Below are 22174 nucleotides of genomic sequence, written 5' to 3' on the forward strand. Positions count from 1 at the left end.
AAACCAAAGCGAAAATCTTTTGATAGCCTACCGGTATGCTGCTCCAAACGAAACGCATGTCTTACAATAAAACGCACTTTAGGAAAAAAAGATCCTTAACTTGCTGTTATCTACGCTAATTTGTTATTTTTCATGAAGGCGTGTCTGTTGTTATTTTATGGATTCTGGACTTGCATGTGATTTATTGTGTTTGAGAATATTTGCAATAAACTACGTCTGTTAAGACTGACACTATGACTTACCAAACGGTGTTCCTGATTAGCCTACACTAATTGATTTCTGAACTGTTACAGGAAGTGTTGAACAGTGTTGGCCCTCTTTAAGTGTAGCCTTTTACTTTATTTCTAAGAATAAAATTCTGCAACAGAAGCCTAATAAGAAATAAAGGCCTGCCTTGAATACAAGCCTGCCCCAAATAAAGGCCTGTGCTTTGTGCAGCCTAAGTAAATAAAAGGATTTTATTAATTTATTTATTTGAGGATTTACGGTAATATAAATTAATTTAATCATCTCCACCACAGGGCATACCACTGCTAGTAGCAGTTCATCAAATCAATTAAATCCATCCAACACTACCACATCATTTCCATTATAACCGCTGATCCAACAAAATCACATCAACTCCATTGTAAACACTGTTCCAAAACTACTGCATCAACTCCATTATAACCACTGATCCAACAAAATCAAATCAACTCCATTATAAACACTGTTCCAAAATAATCACATCAACTCCATTATAGCCACTGATCAAACACTACCGCTTCATTTCCATTATAAACACTGATCCAACACAATCACAACGACTCCATTATAATTACTGATCCAACACAATCGCATCGACTCCATTATAACTACTCATCCAACACTATCACAGTAACTCCATTATAGCCACTGATCCAACGTTACCATGTTTACTCCTTATAATCACTGATCCAACATTGTGAGAGGCGACTCAGTTGGTAACAGGAGGTGGCGGTCCCAGTGTCTGGAAGTGCCCTGGGGTCTGGTATTGATTCCTAACCATGCCAGTGCTAGCTGTGACCGGCAGCCCTGCAGTTTGGTATATAATTACTACTGGATGGCAGGGTTTTCCGTTGGCAGGGGTGCCTGTGAATCGATTGGGCAACTAAAGTCCGCCTGTGTCAGCTGTGCATCTAGTGTACTGTCGTGTACTTTCGCACACAGTTACTGCACAACTCAGCCGGTGGATCGCAGAGAGGAAGGTGCACAAGCATTTGTCTTCTCTACGTTCTCCCAAGTAAATGATGTTGTAGCAATGAGTATCAAACCTATCCTGTCCAGTATGTTCACACAAGATCTTGTGATTGGCACAGTCCACTTCCACTACCTGTCATTCTCCCACTCATGATGGGCATATGTATCTGAGGTGTATCTCAGGCACCTCTAAGGTCATCTTCATGCATCCCAAACCACTACAGAAAGGCCTGAATATCTTCCAAGTTTATTTAAGTCTTTGGACAAAATACAAGCGTCTTGGTCTGGATAACAAGTGTAGTGTAGGTTTCAGCATAGTAGAATATATGGTTGATGAGATTAAAATACTAGATACCAGGGGACAAAATGAGTTGGCAGATCTCGGAAGGATATGGCCATCGGCAGATCAGCTCCTCACCAGAAGATAACCTGCTGAACACATGCCAGCAAGATGCTGAATGTGCCCAGAGCTTCACAGAGCGGCAAGCCTGGGCGTAAAGACATTCCAGCAGATACCCGCTATCCACAGAATATTCTGGTCCGATACTGAGTGATGAGTCAAGTTTCTGTCTCCCCTTGCATGATGGGAGAAGAGCGTGATACTGCAGATGTTGGGAGAGGCACTGTTTATGTTGCGGTTTGTGAGTGTGGTGGAAGCGTGACGGATTGCTGCTTGTGTTTATCAGTACAGCTCCTGCAGTACTCTAAGCCGGTGAGGCAGCCCTCATGCTCACGTTGAACCTTTTGGCAAAATAACGTCCTCAGCTGTGCGCATGAGAACACGTAGCACAACATATGATGTGCAGGTATCTGAGACTTCCCTGAACCCAGTAGAGTGCCTGCAGTGGGCCCCGGAGCAACACTGTCGTCGGGGATGATAGTCATGCACATGATGTTTTAGAGAGTACTCCGCTCTGATTATCCAGGTCACTTTCAATCAATTATAGCAGAACACTTAAATTCGTATCAGCGGTCGCTGGTCCTTCAGAAACATTATTGTCCATTTCCTTCCTAGATTGAGCTAAGTTTTTCCTTTGCTGTTGTTTGTTTTGTACTGTTTTCGGCTTGTTTTCCAGTCCCCAAACCACAAGAACAGTTGGTCTGTCCAAAAACACTGTCCGTCGATTGCTTTGTTTCTTTGTTTTGTTGATTGGGATAATTTGAGCATGTGGTACGCAGTGGGAGGTTAACTCCCTTGAAACATCATGTTCTTTTGTATATTAGCTTGGAAGCTGTGTAGTATTTTGAGTAATGAAATGCAAAAATAAACCAATGTGTTTGCCAAATAGTGACACATTTATTTTTGTTTGCATGCAAGTAGAATATAAAATAAGAACATTCATTTTAAACATTTCCCAAACACAGAGCAGAACAGGGGACAATATTGTTTGCAACTTCACTTATTTTAGTTATCATCTGTAAGATAAATTATAGCTTATTTTTATGTTGAACTTCATATAGTTTATAAAAATGTTTTATACACAGATTTAATTTATATAAAAACATAATTAAGCTTTTGAAAATATGCGTCCCCTCATTATTTGTAGTGCAGTCAGAATGGATAACCCATAAATTGTATTTCTTTGAAACGAGGGCTTTATATGAGGGTCTTATTTAGATTTTTTGAATTTGTGCTCGTACACAAGGAAGTAATTAGATCATGCATGGAAGAGCAACTGGAAGAAATCAGTGGGACCAAAACGTTTTCAGCCGTTCTGACTTGAAAGCTGAACAAGAGTTTTTCATTTATTTTTTGCCATTCTGGTTTTAAAGCTCAGTGAAATGTATGAAAGTGTCGAAAGTATCAACTTGTGCTGAACCCAAAAGGTTATTTTGTTTATAAGTTGACAAAGAGCATGTCAGGTCGGGTCTTTTGAGAAGTTTGTTAAGCTGCCTCTGTCTGAATTCAGCGGGGTGGAAAAAGCATTTCAGCGAGTGAGGGGCCATATATCAGTTGTGTATTTTTCCACTGAGCAGGGGGGAGTTGAACCAACCTGAGAGATCTCTAGTGATATTCTGTGACCATTGTGGTGGTGAGGTGGGAGGAAGGTGCTGCTTATCTGAATTCGACACTCAGCCTGTCTGTTTAGGCTTCCGAGGCCTTCTCTGCGTTTATGTAAGAATAGGACACCTGAAGTATGTATTTTGTGGCAGCGGTATCATATCTTACTGAGATCTATGACCTTTTCCACCAGCTTTTAATATGCATTTGTGGTTTGGGTTTACGTGGAGACTTGCTCAACCATTCAAGCTTCTCTGTCATTGTTGACTTTCAAATGGGCACAGTTAGTTAGAAATCAGTTAGCGAGATGCAGAGCCGCAGAGATGTTTGTTGCTAAAAGCCACACTTAAAATTAAAACGGTGTCAACGCAGTAATGACATGAAAGCGAACCATGTATGCCCTGCTTTTGAGAGTCGGTTGGAAACTATAATGCCTAATTTCATCTTCTATAACCGAAAGTGTTTTATCTTCTATTAGGCCTAGTGTGTGTGTGCACGTGCGTTTGTGCCTGTGTTTGTGCGTGCCTACTACAGACAAATTATCTGATGTAGAAAAGGCCATGTTGTACTGTGGAACACTGGTTACTTCAGCTCCACTAGATGATCGACTGGGTTTTTGTAGCCACTCGTGCTGTTTTTTTTGCATTAGGTTTTTTGGTGAGACTAAATCCTTTCCCCTCTTCTGTGCATTGCCTGGCTGTCACCAAATTAACCCGGTGTACATCCTCCATTCCTGGTTATCATCATCCTGGTACCCCCAGGCTTCTGTTTTTTTTTTTTTTGCTCTATCCATTCTTACTGACCCAAGTCTACACATAGAACTAACTGTAGTTTTAACTAATGTGCTACCATATTGTGCTGCTCTAGAAGTGCAGGTTTATGGCCAATTTTCTTTTTGACCAAATTTATGATTAGCAGTGCATAACGCCACCCACAGCATGCACCATTTCCTAAAATACTCCCTATGTCATGACATGAAGGGTGCATCAGCAGGACTCATGTATGAATGCTTACCTTTTCAAAAAATGAAGTAATATGCTTTTGAAATGAGTGATGTAAAAATATAATGTTAACAATTCAGGACACCGACTGTTGTGGCAAGATATTGGACATTGTGACTGCACCACACTCAGGCTTTATCATTTAGTCAAAAGTTAGAAGTCCAACAAACTGCAGCTGTTGCGTTTATTTTAAGCAAACCAAATCTTGGTTTTCTGTTTTGTCTCATTACTCTAGCCAAACCCTCTAGCTATTAGGGCCTCTTGGTAGTACCATACTAATAGTAGGGTAATTTCACACACACACACACACACACACACACACACACACATGCAGTGTGCATCCCAATGTCATGCTGCCTTCATGAATAGTATAAGAAGCGTATTAGTATGCATACTAATAATAGAGAAATAAGACTTTAGACCGTATTAAACAACACTGTGCACATTTTGCATGCTCTAGTACACAGCACACAGTACACAGTTCGAACAGTATCTTAGGCTTGTATATGAAATTGAGTAGAGCTCAAATTGGTATTTATAATGAATAGTCTATGAGATTTTACTTTAATGAGCTGCATGCATCTCCCTGTCATGCAAAGGCACGCTGGTATATGGCATTATACCCAATAGTCATTGATTGCATAGCGCATTATTCATATTGAGAATTTACTGGAGTTATGTTTTCATGTCCCTTTGTCTCCTCGCTAGGCAGAAACTGATGATGGAAGGCGAAGGCAATCCTGTCATCCTCAACACACACTTCAGCCAGAAGGTCCTGGAGGACAGGGCCCGTACAGGAGGGCGAGTCTCAACTGGAAAATGCGCCCCGTACCCTTTGACTAGGGTGTTCCATCTGACAGAGCGAAATGCCGTCTCTGAGGAAAACCTTGCTGCCAAAAAGGTGCGTTAATCTTGCATTCATTTACAGCTCAGTTGATTTAAAGAGGTTGTTATCTTGCATTTCGATTTTTCTTTTCACATTAAACTTTTGCAAACTGTAAACTTGTTCACTTTGGAGTTGAAGCACAGACTCATCCCTATACTATACTGTAGGTGAAGTGTAGGCCTACATTTTGTGTCCAAGTATTTACCGAATGGGACAATAAATGGATGCAGTACACATAGTATGTTATGTGACTGCTAGTCCTCTTTTATTGAATCACAGAAATGTGTATTGTGGCTCATGGTTAGTTCAGGGAGTTTTGCTGTTTGTTGTAATATTTTAAAACTTTTATATAAATGCATATTATGCAACTTAGGGTTCATGGTCATAACGTTACATTTGACAAATAATTGAGCGGTTACTTTGTTTACACAACTAGTCATTCAGTGTAATTGCTATTTAGTGTACCCTGTAGTTCAAAATGACATTCTTACAATTGTTCATTTCTGAAGTGGTATACATTTTAAAAATATTTGAAAATATAAGTATAAAAGTTATGTTGAGAATGAAGTATACAGTATGCACTGTATAAATGTATGTGGTCTTTAGATTTTGCTAACTATGCTGTATGAAAGTATGTGGTGTATGGAATTGGGTAAATGTGCTGTATGCGTTTATGAATTTGTGTGGGTAGGTAAGTATGTGTGGTCTGGTAGGTTCTGAATGTGTGTGTATAGTATAGGCCCAGCTTCTCCTCTCAGGTTCTTCCCCACCGCTTTGCTGTCGCAGACAGAGCCGTGGAGTGTGAACGAGGCGGTGTGCGACTCCCTGCTGGAAGTGATCGAGGGGCACGGTGCGGCCGGCTGGATGGGGAGAGATGTTTCAGTGGTGGTGCAGAGGGTCTACTGCCTTCCCATCCAAGAGCCCTCCGCCCAGCCTCTTCTCAAACACAGGCTGCCTGAGACAGAACCTCTCCAGCCCAGATACAGGTACACCGGCCATTACGCTTCTCCTGTACTCACCCTGATTGTGTCAGCAGCACTATTGATTAACCAGCTCTTGCAATTACAATGTGTACAAAGCTGTTCCTTCTCTATCTGCCAACCTCCACTGTGCCATGAGAAAGTCTTTGCCCCCTTTGTCTATTATTGCAGGTCTGTCACTCTGAATGGTTTCGGATCTTTAGGTGAAATGTAACCTGAGTAAACACAAAGCCCTTTTTAAAAATTATTTCATTTATTTAATGAAAGAAGTTATCAAACACCCATATGACTATGTAATTAGTAATTGCCCTTGTAGTTATTCAATCAAACGATTAACCAAATAGAATTGATCATTTGATTCAGCTGATTAAACACCGCCAGACTTCATTGCAGCCAGCCCTGTTGAATTTTAACATCATACTTATTGAACCTTACTGTCAGAGTAAAGTAGTCACCACAAAATTTCTATATGTACACTATGTCACGATCAAAGAGCATTCCAGAAGAGATTGAAATATATTGGCCTGGAAAGGGTTACAAAGCCATTTCGAAGGTTCTGGGAAATGTCCATGGTTCTCTACCAAACCACAGTGAGAGCCATTATCTCTAAATGGAGAACACTTGGAACAGTGGTGAATCTTCCCAAGAGTGGCCAGCCTCCCCAAATTTCTCCAACAACTCATCCAGGAAGTCACAAAAGATCCCAGAGGAACAACCAAAACACGGCAGGCCTCTCTAGCCTCAGTTAATGTCAGTGTTCATGTCTCCACAATGAGAAAGAGACTGGGCAAAAATGGCATTCACGGGAGAGTAGCAAGCTGGAAACCGCCAAGAGAAATATCCATCACGTTTGCAAAAAAAACACCTGGAAAATACCCATTCCTGTTGGGATAATCTTGGACAGATCGAAAGTGAAACTTTTTTGACGACACTGGCCCCATTATGTTTGGCATGAAGCAAATACAGCATTTTACAGTAATATCATCATACCAACAGTCAAACATGGTGGTGGTTGCGTGATGGTGTGGTGTGGATTGCTGCCTCGGGACATGAATGGCTATTATTGAAGGAACCATGAATTCTGCTCTGTTCTAGAAAATTATTAAGGAGAACGTCATCTTTCCGTGAGCAAAAGTGTAATTAGGTTATGCAGGGAGAAAATTATATAATATACAAAGGCAAGGCCACATCTGAATGGCTGAAGAGAAACAATATTCAACTATTTTAATTTAATAAATAAAAATGTAAAAAATGTATTTTGTCTAATATTGCATTTTGTCTAAAGATCTGAAACCATTCAGTGTGGGAAATATGGAATAATAGAGGAAATCAGGAAGGGGGCCTGCATTTTCATGCCACTGTATGTATCTGTTTGTTTGAGTATTTACTTATTTTAAAGCCACGTAACTGTGTTTAGGCACATGTATGGACAATTATGATATTATGAACAATAATGATATTGAAGTATTTTGGAGGATCCTCATGTACTCCATCCAGAATTGACTGAGGATATTAGTTGTGTAGCGGCTCTACAGATTGGCTGGTCCAAATTTGGGAATAACCATCCATCCATCCATCATCACCCGCTTATCCGGAGTCGGGTCGCGGTGGCAGTAGGCAAAGCCGGGTATTCCAGGAATAACAAAAAAAACGAAACTTTCTTTGGCAGTAATTATATATCACTTAATTATATAATGCATACAGGGGATAAGTTAAGCAAATGAGGTCAAAGTTGTTATTTTCTTTAGAAGGCAAGAGGGTAGGGTTTTCCCCTCAATCATAGAGGTCAAATGTTTTTTGTTTTTTTTAAAGATTCTTTTCAAAGATAAAGATTTTTGTTGCGTGGATGAGAGAATTTTAGAAATGGCAGTTTTGCTCTCAAGATTCATTTTGCCCATGAGGAACTTTTTTGGACGAAACACATGACTTGTGACATTCAGTAACACAAAATTAATCAATTTGCTGAACAAAACTACATGGCCAGGTGAAGTGTGTCTCCTCTGTGAGCTCAGAGCAGGTGAGGTGTGTCTGTGCTGTGAGCTAATTGTCCAGAATGCATGGCATTTGCTGTAAGCTTTTATTGTTTTTTGTACATAGAGTGCATTGTGCTGTAATTCTGTGCAATAAGCTATTGGGAGCCCACTTGTTTGCAAGCATAGATCAGGAAACCGCAAACTGTTTCCAGCTGATGGTTGAACAAAATGAATTGAACAAAATGAATTGAACAAAATGAATTGAACAAAATGAATTGAAATGAAATCACAAATGAATTTACACTAATACTTTCCAAACAGATAATTTTGCTACCAGTGAAGAACTAACAGGCAGATGTTTTTGAGACCATAATTACTGTGAATTTTTCATTCTGTGGAAAATAGCCGTTTATGTGATGCATGTGGGGAATCCAAGCAAACCACGAGATTCGCCTCTTCTGCAGAGTATAGTCATAGCACAATTTTGTATTAAATAAAATGTATGTTCTGACGAAGGATGCATTACATTACATTATAGGCATTTAGCAGATGCTCTCAGTCTTATCCGGAATGACGTACAACATGTGCATACACATAACAAGTGCTCTGAAACCCCAAGAGGGACGTACAGTTCCAAGTGCTAGAAGTGACCGCATAGATAAAAGTGAACCCTGTAGATTAACCTGATGAGACCAACCAGGAAGCAGCAATAAAACTGTTGGGCAAATACAACGCTAGGAATAAGAAAAAGGCTTGACACTTTCTGTAAACGATTTGAAAGAGATTTGAAATGGAGAAAATCTTTCTGGTAAATGAATGCCAAATGCCAAAATGAATAACCCCCCTCAGTTTGGAGTCACCGGTTGTTGTCTATAGAGTGCCCGCAGCACAAGCAATCAATGGGTCAATGGGGCGACATGGCTCAGGCAGTAAGAGCAGTCGTCTGGCAGTCGGAGGGTTGCCGGTTCGATCCCACGCCCGGGCTGTGTCGAAGTGTCCCTGAGCAAGACACCTAACCCCCAAATGCTACTGACGAGCTCGTCGGCGCCTTGCATGGCAGCCAATCGCCGTCGGTGTGTGAGTGTGTGTATGAATGGGTGAATGGAGAAGCATCAATTGTACAGCGCTTTGGATAAAGGCGCTATATAAATGCCTGCCATTTACCATTTACAAGCAGCTGTGGAGCTGAAGCACAAGCAGGCATCAGCAAGGCTCTGGATATTTTACACTACATGCCCCACATCGCACATCACATCACAGTGAGTTAGCATTACACCGATGGGAGAAGAAATGTGTGGCAGGGCATAATGGATTGAATATTACATTTGTTTTTTTACTTTTTTCCCTTCTCAAAAAGAATTCATAAATTACCTCTGCTAAAATGTATAATATTATTTTTGATTTGCTATTATAACATTTTGTGATGTTATGTTGCTATATTTGCTTGACGTTTGCTCAAATAAATTTTCTTTCAGCAATGCTGGATTAATTTAAAGCGATTTACTTTCGCCATTAATTAATCACTTTATATTTAATATATGAACAGCGCCATTTTTATCGCTTGATTCTCAGTTGCTGCCACAAGGCGGTCGTGATCTAAGCACTATTATCTTTTAACTCATCCAAATAGATTTATACAGCTGCGCTCTCAGGGAAGTATGAAAAGTTCCCTCTCAGTGGGGATGGTCACAATGGGAGCTCCCTGGGGGCCTGTTCTCAGCTGTACTCCTGTCTTTCATCAACTCAGTCATTATATAATTACAGCATAGTGGGGGCATTCAGTGTATGCCGTTCATCAAGGGTGGATGGCTTCTTTTCAGTTTAACCAGTTACTCCCTGCTTTTCCGAGCATTATGCATTCTTTTAACGAGGTATGCACTTATCTGAAAGATAGAAGTCTTAAAACAAATATTAGGGGTGACGGAGTTGTAATTTCAGCTTTTGTAACATTGCATTATTTTAGTATTTTAGAACCAGACTTCTGCAGATTCCTAGTTCCAAAACAAAACAAAATTGTCTTCAGCATAATCGGATTCCATGTTGTTTTCTCATGCTAATGTAAATGCCACATACAGGCAGCACTGAGAAGTGGCTGGCTGATTGGACACTGCTACAGTACAATCTGCTACAGTACAAAGCTTTTATTTTCTGCTGGTGGTACTTTCCATGAGTGCAGCATTCACAGCTTTCATGCACCATAGGAGCTGAAAATAAATCAAACATAATTATTACCCCAAATGGCCCTATACCTGCTATTGTGAAGGCTGCTGATGGTCAGAAGCTTGCAGTGGCTTCAGAAATTCATTCAGACCGCTTCACTTTTGCACACTTTATTTTGTTGTAGATTTAATTTTAAATAGATAAAATTGCTCGTTTGCAAATGTTTTAAAAATCAAAAGCCGAAATCTCTAATTTCCATATGTATTCAGACCCTTTGCTGCAGCACTCTACATTGTGGTCAGATGCATCCTATTTGCTTTCATTATCTTGAGATATGTCTAGAACTTGATTGGAGTGTACCTGTGGCAAATTTAATTGATTGCACACACCTATGTATTTAAGGCCCCGCCATTTACACTACTTGTCAGGGTATGAAACCATTTCTAAAGATTTGAATGTTCTTCGGAGTACAATGACAATGATTGTGAAATGGAATAAGTTGTGAACCACCAGGGCTCTTCCTAGAGTTCGTAGGCCGGCCAAACTGAATGACCTGGCCAGAAGGGCCTTGGTCTGGGTGGTGACCAAGAACCCAAAGGTCACTCTAACAGTGTTTCATGGTAGAGTGACTAGACAGATGCAGCTCCTGAGTAAAAGATATGTTTTCACTTTGCAATTATGGGTTATTGACTGTAGATTGATTTAATTTTATTATTTAAAAATCTAATTGTGGGTGGGGGGGGGGGGGGGGAAGTGTGAAGGGGTCTGAATACTTTCTGAAGCCACTGTACATTTCAGATGCAGTAAAAGTAAACTATGCTTCATCACCCAAACTGTCTGGGCCAATAAAAAGCATACTAAATTAATATGTGAGGGCACCCAGCCCGTAGGCATTATAAGCGAGCACACCTGGTATTAATATTTAGTGTTCCATAAGAAATAATATTTTGTTGCAAATCCTTTGCAATCAATGACTGCCTGAAGTCACCCATAGATATCACCAGATGCTGGGTATCTTCCCTGTTGATGCTCTGCCAGGCCTGTCTGCTCCTGCTTGTTTTGGGGGCCTTGCTGCATGATTAAGCATGTACACTTCTGCCTTCATCCTGTTGCTGCCAGGGTCCTTTTTTTCTCCACTGTCCTTTTTCCATTTTTCTAGTGCAGGTTGATAGTTGTCTCATCTGTCCATAATGTACATGGAACTCTAAAGGTTTTCAATGTACATTTTTGCAAACTGTAACCTGACCATTCTATTCTTGAGGCTTGCCAGGGGTTTGCATCTTGTGGTGAACCCTGTGAGGTTTTGCTGACATAGTCTTCTCTTGATGGTCGTCTTTGACACATCCACGGCCACATCCTGGAGAGTGTTCTTAATCTGTTGAACAGTTACAAAGGGATTTTTCTTCACCTTTCTAATGATTCTTCTGTAATCCACTCCATTGGTCTTCTGTGGTCTACCAGGTTATTTGGCTCATCAGTGAATTCTTGCTTCTTAACAATTTACCAAACGTTTGATTTTGACACACCTAATTTTATGGCTATATCTCATCTAATGATCGTCTGTTTTACTAGCATTGACACTTTGGTCCTACAACAACAGACTCCAAGTGCAGATGTTACTACTAGAATCAACTAGAGCTTTTGCTAGCTCTTTTATGCATGAACTAATAATGAAACATAACTCACCTGACTATGTATAAAAGCGGCTACAATTCCTACTCTGTTCACCCAATATGGTTGTAAAAACCCTGAAATTAAAGCTAAAAGTCAGCACTAACTTCATGGTCATTATTTTATTTCAAATTCAATGTGCTGGTCTTCAGAGCCAAAACACCAAAAATGTGTCACTGTCCAAATACTTATGGACTGCATTGTTCAGTATATCGACATATAAAACCCAGCTTATCTCTGGTATGTCTGCTGGCAGAAACAGGCCCAAGGAAATGGCCCCAGTTTCTGTGGTGAAAAATATAACGCATACACATGACTGTTCAAAGCTTGCTTGCTTACTAATTGGCCATGACACAGACAGTCCTGGTGATGAAAAGCCTCTGGGTGACTAAATCGGCTCTTTTTACCGCTACCATAAACCTACAATTTATCCCTTTTTTTGGCCTATCTAATGTCTGACGTAAACTGTTTTAGATTTTTGTTGACTTGTAGTGTATAAAATTATGGTGGCTGCCATTGTGAAATGAAATATGTAAACTTCAAAATATGACATCAGAATATGTTGAATCATTAATCAATAAAATCCAAAATACCTTTAAAACCAGCTAAAATCTAGTGACTGTACAACAGATGATGGCTGTTGAAATGTAAAACGGCTAGCTACTCTTAGTGTCTTAGCTACTCTTAGTCTCTTAGCTACTCTTGGGCTTTTGACTCAAGCTGCTATTGACAGGTAGCTTTGTAAGCATAATGGATTGTTCATTTCAAACGTTCCACTGCCACTACTCGCCAGCAACATTGTTTGCTTTATGTTGATGTTAGCCTATTCAATAGAACTGAGCAGTCTACACTGTTCTGTGGAGTTCACTACAGCAGCATTTACACTGATTAATATGGCTCTGACATTAGATGGAACAGGTTTGCTTGTATTATTCCAAATGATGTACTGTGGAAACAAATATAATCAAGTGTGGTTATGAACTGCTGTCAGCTGGAGTCCTTTTATCGGACTGGTGGTGCTGTGTTGGGCTGGGATGGGCTGTATTCTACTACAGATCTCTGTGTGAGGAGGTGCTGTGCTACAGATCTGTGCTGGGCTGGGCCGAACCCTGCTACAGATCTGTGTGTTATGAGGCTGGACTATGCTACAGATATGTCATAAGGTGCTGTGCTACAGATATCTGTGTTATGAGGCTGGACTGTGCTACAGATTTCCGTGTTATGAGGTGCTATACTGTGCTACAGATATCGCTGTTATGGGTGGTATGCGTTATGGTGCTGCATATCTCTCTGTGCAGCAGGGGATTGTGTCTGTGTATTTTCCTGTTTGTTTTTGGCACCAGTGTCTTGTGTTCCAGATCCTGTCGATTGTAACTAAATAGCTGGTTCAGAACATCCAGTGCTCCTTCCTTCTCATGCCACATGCCATCGCGCGACAAGGACGCAAACATTTATAATTAATGCCAGAGGCGTGTTGCTGGGCAGGGTCCATGTAAATGAACTAAAATGGACTGCAGACTTAAGCTACTGAGATGGTACTGTACATGTAACAGAGATTCCATATGTTCCTACAGTTTAAATAAGAGTGATATTAACGATCTTCCTATTCAGATTAACCACAGCTGTTCTGTAAAATCTGGAATGGAGCCATACCCCGTGTAAAAATCTGTTTGTTCTGTTTGTTAACAAAACAGCTGGATCTGTGGACACATTGTGAGTGCGGTTCTTCCCTGTGTTTTGGATCAAGCTTGTTTACCTCAGTACACCAGATGCTGTTGAAGCCGTTAGACTGGATTGTTTCACACAGCAGAAGGCCTGACTTTAAAAATAAATACATTTCGATCTGCTTCTCGCGTAGATGGTTATTTAGCCACACACACGGATGGAGCGGTAACAAATTGCCCTTTGTGTCCGTGCTTACAGTATGTTTTGCGGAATGGCAGAAAGGCCAGCCGTGACCCTGGGTAGTTGCCCTATCAGTGAGCTGTGTGCTGTGGAGGTTTTAAGAGGAGCATGCGTTGGGTCTGGAATGCTGAGGGGGAGTGGGGGGGGCTCCAGTCAGCTGACCCTGTGTAATCCGACTCAGGCACGCGCTGCGCTGTAAACAAACTGCAGGAAGCATGGTGCGCCACCTCAGACTCCCCATTCAGCCCGGCCGCCGGGCCCCAGGGAGGGGCAGGAAATGCAGATGACGGGGGCAACGTCAGAGCAGAGGCCCCGCGTCGCCGTGACGATAGCACCGGGCCGGAAGTGGGAGGGGCCGAGCATGTCCCGGCCTGCCGCTGCCGCGTGCAGGAAATTCCACAATGAAACTCTCTCTCTCTCTCTCTCTCTCTCTCTCTCTCCCTCTCTCTCCCTCTCCCCTGCTCTTTCTCACTCTCTCTATCTTGCTCCCCTGCTCTCTCGCTCTCTCTCTATCTCTCTCCCCTGCTCTCTCTCTCTCTATCTCTCTCTCCCCTGCTCTCTCTCTCTCTCTCTCTCTCTCTATCTCTCTCCCCTGCTCTCTCTCACTCTCTATCTCGCTCCCCTGCTCTCTCGCTCTCTCTCTATCTCTCTCTCCCCTGCTCTCTCACTCTCTCTCTCTCTCTCTCTCTCTCTCTCCCCTGCTCTCTTGCTCTCTCTCTCCCCTGCTCTCTCGCTCTCACTCTCTATCTCTCTCCCTTGCTCTCTCTCCCTCCCTCTCCCCCTTGCTATCTCTTTCCCTCCCTCTCCCCCTTGCTATCTCTCACTCTCTTACTCTCTCTCTCCTTCTTCCCCTTGCTCTCTCTCCCCCTCTCCCTTGCTCTCTCTCTCTCTCTTTCTCTCTCTCTCTCTCCCCCTCTCCCTTGCTCTCTCTCTCTCTCTTTCTCTCTCTCTCTCTCTCCCTCTCCCCGTGCTCTCTCTGTCAGATCCAGCTGCAGCTGGTTAGTGGGCGGGCCTGGCTCCAGAGGACAGTGGGCCGCTGATGGGAAATGAGTAAAAACAAGGCTCTCTCCCTGGCGCCAAATCTGAGAGTGCCGTGCTGCTGTGTACCAGTTTCAAACATTCCATTACGCTCGCAACTTTTTAAACATTTTTTTCTTTTCATCAGACTTTACCCTAGCGTAGATTCAGACCGTTCAGAACCAATACCGAAAATATGATCAACATTACCGTTAGTTTTATCAATGTTTATTCATTTAAACCAAAATATATAGATACCCAATTATGTATCTTTTTAAGTATGCATTTATTTCAGTGTTTGTTACTGATATATGCCTAATTTGTGCCAGTTTATCCAGACATTAAAAGTCGGCTATATTTTGAAATCACCCCCTTTCCCCACTCAATATATAGTATAATATAACACTTCATTTTCCCAGATTCTCCTAAAAATTGGATATTTGGAGAGGTTCTACATTTGTGGCAACAGGCACAAAATCGGTCCATTAAATTATGGAAGATCTTGGTTTTGGAAAAAAAAACTTGTGAGGTTTTTAATTTTCTGATTTGTGTGACAGACCTGAAAAGCCTGTGTGAGTAGCTTTCCAGGACTTGTTGTAATCCCTCATGTGTACTTGTGTGAGTGCGCATTTGCACTGATTACATTTGATGTGGACTGTGCTATTGGCGAATATCTGCTCAGACAGAAGTTTGTAAATGTGGGTATTCACTAGAATTTCCAAAGACAACCTCATAATTCATGTGAGAATGTGGCATATGTTGACTGAAGTTCCTTACAGTAAGAGAATGAACAAATTTTCACTGCGGTGCTTCCAGGGAAATGGGGAAACCTTTTGCTGGGGGGCTAAGATCTGTCCGTCTCTGATATTACTGCTGGGTTCATGCCTGCTTGCACAAGCTAATCTAAGGGTGTTTAACTTGGGTAGAAATGGGAGAGAAAGCAGCACTTTGCTTATACTTCAGAAGATGTTCGACTTTAACTGGCTCCAAGTTGAATAAACAAGAGGATTAAGTGTTTACTCCAAGTGAGAAGGAGTTGGTTGTTTTCCTGTGGGAGAGGGAACACAATGTGCTGCAGAGATCTGGTTACAGGCATGATGTTTATCATAATTCCCTGCGCTCTGATTGGTGGATGGGGCAGTCAGAGCCATCCCACCTCCCTGGCCTCTCCCAGTGAGGACTAGTCTCTGCCCTGTTGTTCTCAGAATGTGTACTCTGTGTGATAGAACAGGCCCTGCTGAGGTGTGTGCGCGCGCGCACATGAGCGTGTGTGTTTGCCAACTAAATAGCCAGTGGTTCCTGGAAGAACGTTGGAACGGGGCAGAATTCCTGTAATTACTCACAATAACAAACTCCACACATCGGCGTGTGACAGAGCAGACCAATGAGAGGAGGGCTGCTTGGGGAGGGGGAAGGAGGAGAGGAAGCTCTTGGTATTGGAATGAGAGGGAGTCTTATCCTGTCAGTTTGCTGTGCTGTTGCCTGTGAGACCCCCCTCTGCCGTTACTCCTTGAATAGTATCTCCTGTGACTCCTCTTTAAGCGCAAGTTTACACAAGTAACCACTACTCAAGGGACACTTTGGCTGAATAGAGTTCATTATTCTGTGCCTTACAGAATTTTTTTTTTTTTTTTTTTTCAGTGCCTGTATATTTTGAAGAGCCTCTCATGTTTAAGTCTGTACATTAGCACTGATTGTCCTTAAAAAGCCTTATGACTGCATCGCAGTGACCCATATCTATTCAAATGCTCTGAGTTTGCCTGGGGTCAACCTTTCTGATAACTTCTATATTTATTTTGAGAAATACTATTTAATCTCAGCTTGCGTTCCTCAGCTGATGTTGTTTTGGCTTGTACCCAGGTTGTAGAGGTCAGTGAGCCATTCGCCGGCAGTCTTACCTCAACTGCCTTCAAGGGAAGCTGGCTATGACAGCACAAATAACACTCTTTTCTTTATATTAATAGAAATGGTCAAAAGCAAAATATAGAGATTTTCAAAAAAGCCTACCTGGATAAATCGCCTGCTTGAGTAGTGAAATAATCTGTGGTTGGAGATGTCATTTCAAAGAGCAGCCCTTCATATGTACCTAGTATACTCTGTTAGGTGTTGCATGTACTACTGCTACACACTCCCAGGTCTGGATCTCTGTAGAGCACGTCCTGTTCTTATACACATGCACTACTTTAATCACAATAAACCTACCTTGAATATCCTAGAACAAGTGTGTTCAAGTGAACACACTCACCCTGTCAATAGTTAGCTTTAAATTAGCCAGGCTGAAACAAATAATAATGATAATTTGCTATTCATCCAAATTGATTTAGAGTTGAGTAGACTAAGCAGGGAACAATCCCCCCTGGAGCAACGCAGGCTTAAGGGCCCAACAGTTGAGTGGATCTTATTGTGGCTACACCAGGGCTTGAACCACCAACCTTCCGGGTCCCAGTCATGTGCCGTAGCCACTAGCCAACAGGCTGCCCCTAAATTGAAAATATAAAGTCATTTTTCGTCTATATGTAAGCAACTACAGTGCATCCGGAAAGTATTCACAGCGCTTCACTTTTCCCACATTTTGTTATGTTACAGCCTTATTCCAAAATGGAATACATTCATTTTTTTTCTCAAAATTCTACACACAACACCCCATAATGACAACATGAAGTTTTTTTGCTAATTTATTAAAAATAAAAAACTAAGAAATCACATATACATAAGTATTCACAGCCTTTGCTCAATACTTTGTTGATGCACCTTTGGCAGCAATTACAGCCTCAAGTCTTTTTGAATATGATGCCACAAGCTTGGCACACCTATCTTTGGGCAGTTTCGCCCATTCCTCTTTGCAGCACCTCTCAAGCTCCATCAGGTTGGATGGGGAGCATCGGTGCACAGCCATTTTCAGATCTCTCCGGCTGGGCCACTCAAAGACATTCACGGAGTTGTCCTGAAGCCACTCCTTTGATAGCTTGGCTGTGTGCTGAGGGTCGTTGTCCTGCTAAAAGATGAACCGTTGCCCCAGTCTGAGGTCAAGAGCGCTCTGGAGCAGGTTTTCATCCAGGATGTCTCTGTACATTGCTGCATTCATCTTTCCCTCAATCCTGAATAGTCTCCCAGTTCCTGCCGCTGAAAAACATCCCCACAGCATGATGCTGCCACCACCATGCTTCACTGTAGGGATGGTATTGGCCAGGTGATGAGCGGTGCCTGGTTTCCTCCAAACATGACTCCTGGCATTCATGCCAAAGAGTTCAATCTTTGTCTCATCAGACCAGAGAATTTTGTTTCTCATGGTCTGAGAGTCCTTCAGGTGCCTTTTGCCAAACTCCAGGCGGGCTGCCATGTGCCTTTTACTAAGGAGTGGCTTCCGTCTGGCCACTCTACCATACAGGCCTGATTGATGGATTGCTGCAGAGATGGTTGTCCTTCTCGAAGGTTCTCCTCTCTCCACAGAGGAACGCTGGAGCTCTGACAGAGTGACCATCGGGTTCTTGGTCACCTCCCTGACTAAGGCCCTTCTCCCCCGATTGCTCAGTTTAGACGGGCGGCCAGCTCTAGGAAGAGTCCTGGTGGTTCCGAACTTCTTCCATTTACGGATGATGGAGGCCACTGTGCTCATTGGGACCTTCAAAGCAGAAATTTTTCTGTACCCTTCCCCAGATTTGTGCCTCGAGACAATCCTGTCTCGGAGGTCTACAGACAATTCCTTTGACTTCATGCTTGATTTGTGCTCCGACATGCACTGTCAAGTGTGGGACCTTATATAGACAGGTGTGTGCCTTTCCAAATCATGTCCAATCAACTGAATTTACCACAAGTGGATCTCAAGGTTGATCAGTGGAAACAGGATGCACCTGAGCTCAATTTTGAGCTTCATGGCAAAGGCTGTGAATACTTATGTACATGCAATTTCTTAGTTTTTTATTTTTAATAAATTTCCAAAAATTTCCAAAAAACTTCTTTCATGTTGTCATTATGGGGTGTTGTGTGTAGAATTTTGAGGAATAAAAATTTATTCAATTTTGGAATGAGGCTGTAACATAATAAAATGTGGGAAAAGTGAAGCGCTGTGAATACTTTCCGGATGCAATGTATATGTAAGAGATTAGGAATCTGTCTGTGAGGACTCATTTACTACAGTCAACGGTTCTTCCCCTGGTTTTAGTACACTGTCTGGTGTGAGAGACTGCACGTACAATTCTAGTACACTGTCTTGTGTGAGAGACTGCACATACAGTTCTACTACACACGGTATTGTGTGAGGGACTACATGTGTTACAGTTAGAGGAGAGGCTCACTAATGCCTTTGGTGAAACTGCATGGTTAGGAGTATGAAGGAATGTGGTTACCCTGGAGGAGGGTATACAACTTTCCTCAATGTGTTGGTATTTCAGGACTGAATGACTTTAAGTTGCCCGTGGCCTTCATGCCTGTACCCCTCCCTCTTCACTGGGACCACCAGAAAAGGAGACTTTACACCCCTATTTTGTGCTTTTTGGAATGTTGCATCAGATTGTATGATCATCTGCAAATCCAGCCCTGGTTTTCATTTCTCACGGGTAAGTTAACCAAACAATTACTGCTACAGATTGACAACTAGCCCCTGACTCCCAGGTAGACGGAGTGTGGGACAAAAGTGTCTCTTGGCCCTCAAGGACCATGAGTTGATGATCCCTGGTCTATACCGCCCTCATAGTGTGTCTTATACAAGCACATAAGATATACACTCTCCTCTCAGAGCCTGGTGCTGATATGCTGAATGCGCTGTCCTCAGGCACAGTCAGTGCAAACAGCCGCTCACTAAAGAGACGGATGATGGTTTCCACTGGACAGCCTGTACAGTATGTCCGGATTGGAAAGGACACTGACCTAAAGTGTACTGTTATCATGCTACTTCTGTGAAGCACAAGGGAACTAGGACAGAGTATGCAGCAAATAAGGGAAATAGCAATGATATCCTACTTAACAACCAAAGAAGAATTAACTTTGGTTCTATGTTGGGTTTTTTTGGGGGGGAAATAAATTCTTTAAAGTCGTAAAAATACTTTTTGCTCTTTCTATTGCAATTGAACCCTATTGATTGGTGGCTTGTAGAAGTATACCAGATGAGAATGCACCCAGACACACTGTTGTGAAACAGCTGAAACAGGAGTGTCAGTACTAGCTTTCGTGATATGATGCAGATGTCAAACGCCGATGTGTGCCTCTGTGTGAAGCGGCTATTGATTGGAGGGGTACGGAAAACTGAAGGATTCGATCCACTGGTACACGATAATCTCATAAAAACTTGCTTTTCAGGAAGTGGATGGAAAATTACTTTTGTGTGAAACATTGCAGTATTGCAGTATTGAAGTATTGCAATTTAATATTTTTTTGGGCAATATACAGTGGTGTGTTTGCCCCTTCCTGATTTCTTATTTTTTTGCATGTTTGTCACACTTAAATGTTTCAGATCATCAAACAAATTTAAATATTAGTCAAAGACAACACAAGTAAACACAAAATGCAGTTTTTAAATGAAGGTTTTTATTATTAAGTGTTAGTAAAACAGTTTTACCAGGAACCAGTAAGATGACCGTTGTCACAGGAAGAAGCAGATCCGATGTTCGTCATTAGAAAACAGGAAAGTTTATTACAATCAGGAAAATGTTCCAAAGAGCAATGGTGTTTTGGAGTGTTTATACTGTTACATTTGCATATATTCAAATATGTCTACAAATCCAAGTGTAACCTCTGATTGGTGGTAAGGAATTGCGCCTATCCCGAGCACATCGGATTGGGCCATTCAAATCCTTAATGGTTGTGAGGCCTTGCCCCGCTCCCCCCTGGAGTCCAGTGGAAAATCCCCAGAGGGGGGACCTGGAAACTGATAGCGGTCATTACCATATGTGAAGTGGTCCAATACACAAATCCGTCTGTCTCCCAACATAAGGGAGAAAAAAAATCCAAACCTACATGGCCCTGTGTGAAAAAGTGATTGCCCCCTAAACCTAATAACTGGTTGGGCCACCCTTAGCAGCAACAACTGCAATCAAGTGTTTGCGATAACTTGCAATGAGTCTCTTACAGTGCTGTGGAGGACTCATCTTTGCAGAATTGTTGTAATTAAGCCACATTGGAGGGTTTTCGAGCATGAACCGCCTTTTTAAGGTCATGCCACAGCATCTCAATAGGATTCAGGTCAGGACTTTGACTAGGCCACTCCAAAGTCTTCATTTTGTTTTTCTTCAGCCATTCAGAGGTGGACTTGGTGGTGTGTTTTGGATCATTGTCCTGCTGCAGAACCCAAGTTCGTTTCAGCTTGTGGTCATGAACAGATGGCCGGACATTCTCCTTCAGGATTTTTTTGTAGACAGCAGAATTCATGGTTCCATTTATCACAGCAAGTCTTCCAGGTCCTGAAGCAGCAAAACAGCCCCAGACCATCACACTACCACCACCATATTTTACTGTTGGTATGATGTTCTTTTTCTGAAATGCGGTGTTACTTTTACGCTAGATGTAATGGGACACACACCTTCCAAAAAGTTCAACTTTTGTCTCGTCAGACCACAGAGTATTTTCCCAAAAGTCTTGGGGATCATCAAGATGTTTTCTGGCAAAATTGAGATGGGCCTTAATGTTCTTTTTGCTCAGCAGTGGTTTTTGTCTTGGAACTCTGCCATGCAGGCCATTTTTGCCCAGTCTCTTTCTTATGGTGGAGTCATGAACACTGACCTTAACTGAGGCAAGTGAGGCCTGCAGTTCTTTGGATGTTGTTGTGGGGTCTTTTGTGACCTCTTGGATGAGTCGTCGCTGCACTCTTGGGGTAATTTTGGTCGGCCGGCCACTCTTCCATGTTTTCGCCATTTGTGGATAATGGCTCTCACTGTGGTTCGCTGGAGTCCCAAAGCTTTAGAAATGGCTTTATAACTTTTTCCAGACTGATAGATCTCAATTACTTTCTTTCTCATTTGTTCCTGAATTTCTTTCGATCTCGGCATGATGTCTAGCTGTTGAGGATCATTTGGTCTACTTCACTTTGTCAGGCAGGTCCTATTTAAGTGATTTCTTGATTGAGAACAGGTATGGCAGTAATCAAGCCTGGGTGTGGCTAGAGAAATTGAACTCAGGTTTGATAAACCACAGTTAAGTTATGTTTTAACAGGGGGGGGCAATCACTTTTTCACACAGGGCCATGTAGCTTTGGATTTTTTTTCTCCCTTAATAATAAAAACCTTCATTTAAAAACTGCATTTTGTGTTTACTTGTGTTGTCTTTGAATAATATTTAAATTTGTTTGATGATCTGAAACATTAAAGTGTGACAAACATGCAAAGAAATAAGAAATCAGGAAGGGGGCAAACACTTTTTCACACCACTGT

General features: G+C 42.0%; 1 protein-coding gene across 3 annotated transcripts in view; it reads left to right on the forward strand.

Moving 5' to 3' along the window:
• Nucleotides 1–22174, forward strand: part of spidr (scaffold protein involved in DNA repair) — a 68756-nt gene that overhangs the window by 32177 nt on the left and 14405 nt on the right. For all 3 annotated transcript variants that reach the window (XM_061255406.1, XM_061255409.1, XM_061255407.1), the window contains exons 9-10: nucleotides 4930–5122; nucleotides 5894–6093. In XM_061255406.1, coding sequence (XP_061111390.1) covers nucleotides 4930–5122; nucleotides 5894–6093 — 393 coding nt within the window. The remainder of the gene's footprint in view (nucleotides 1–4929; nucleotides 5123–5893; nucleotides 6094–22174) is intronic.

Source organism: Conger conger, chromosome 9 (genome assembly GCF_963514075.1).
Source record: "Conger conger chromosome 9, fConCon1.1, whole genome shotgun sequence".
Lineage (NCBI taxonomy): Eukaryota > Metazoa > Chordata > Actinopteri > Anguilliformes > Congridae > Conger > Conger conger.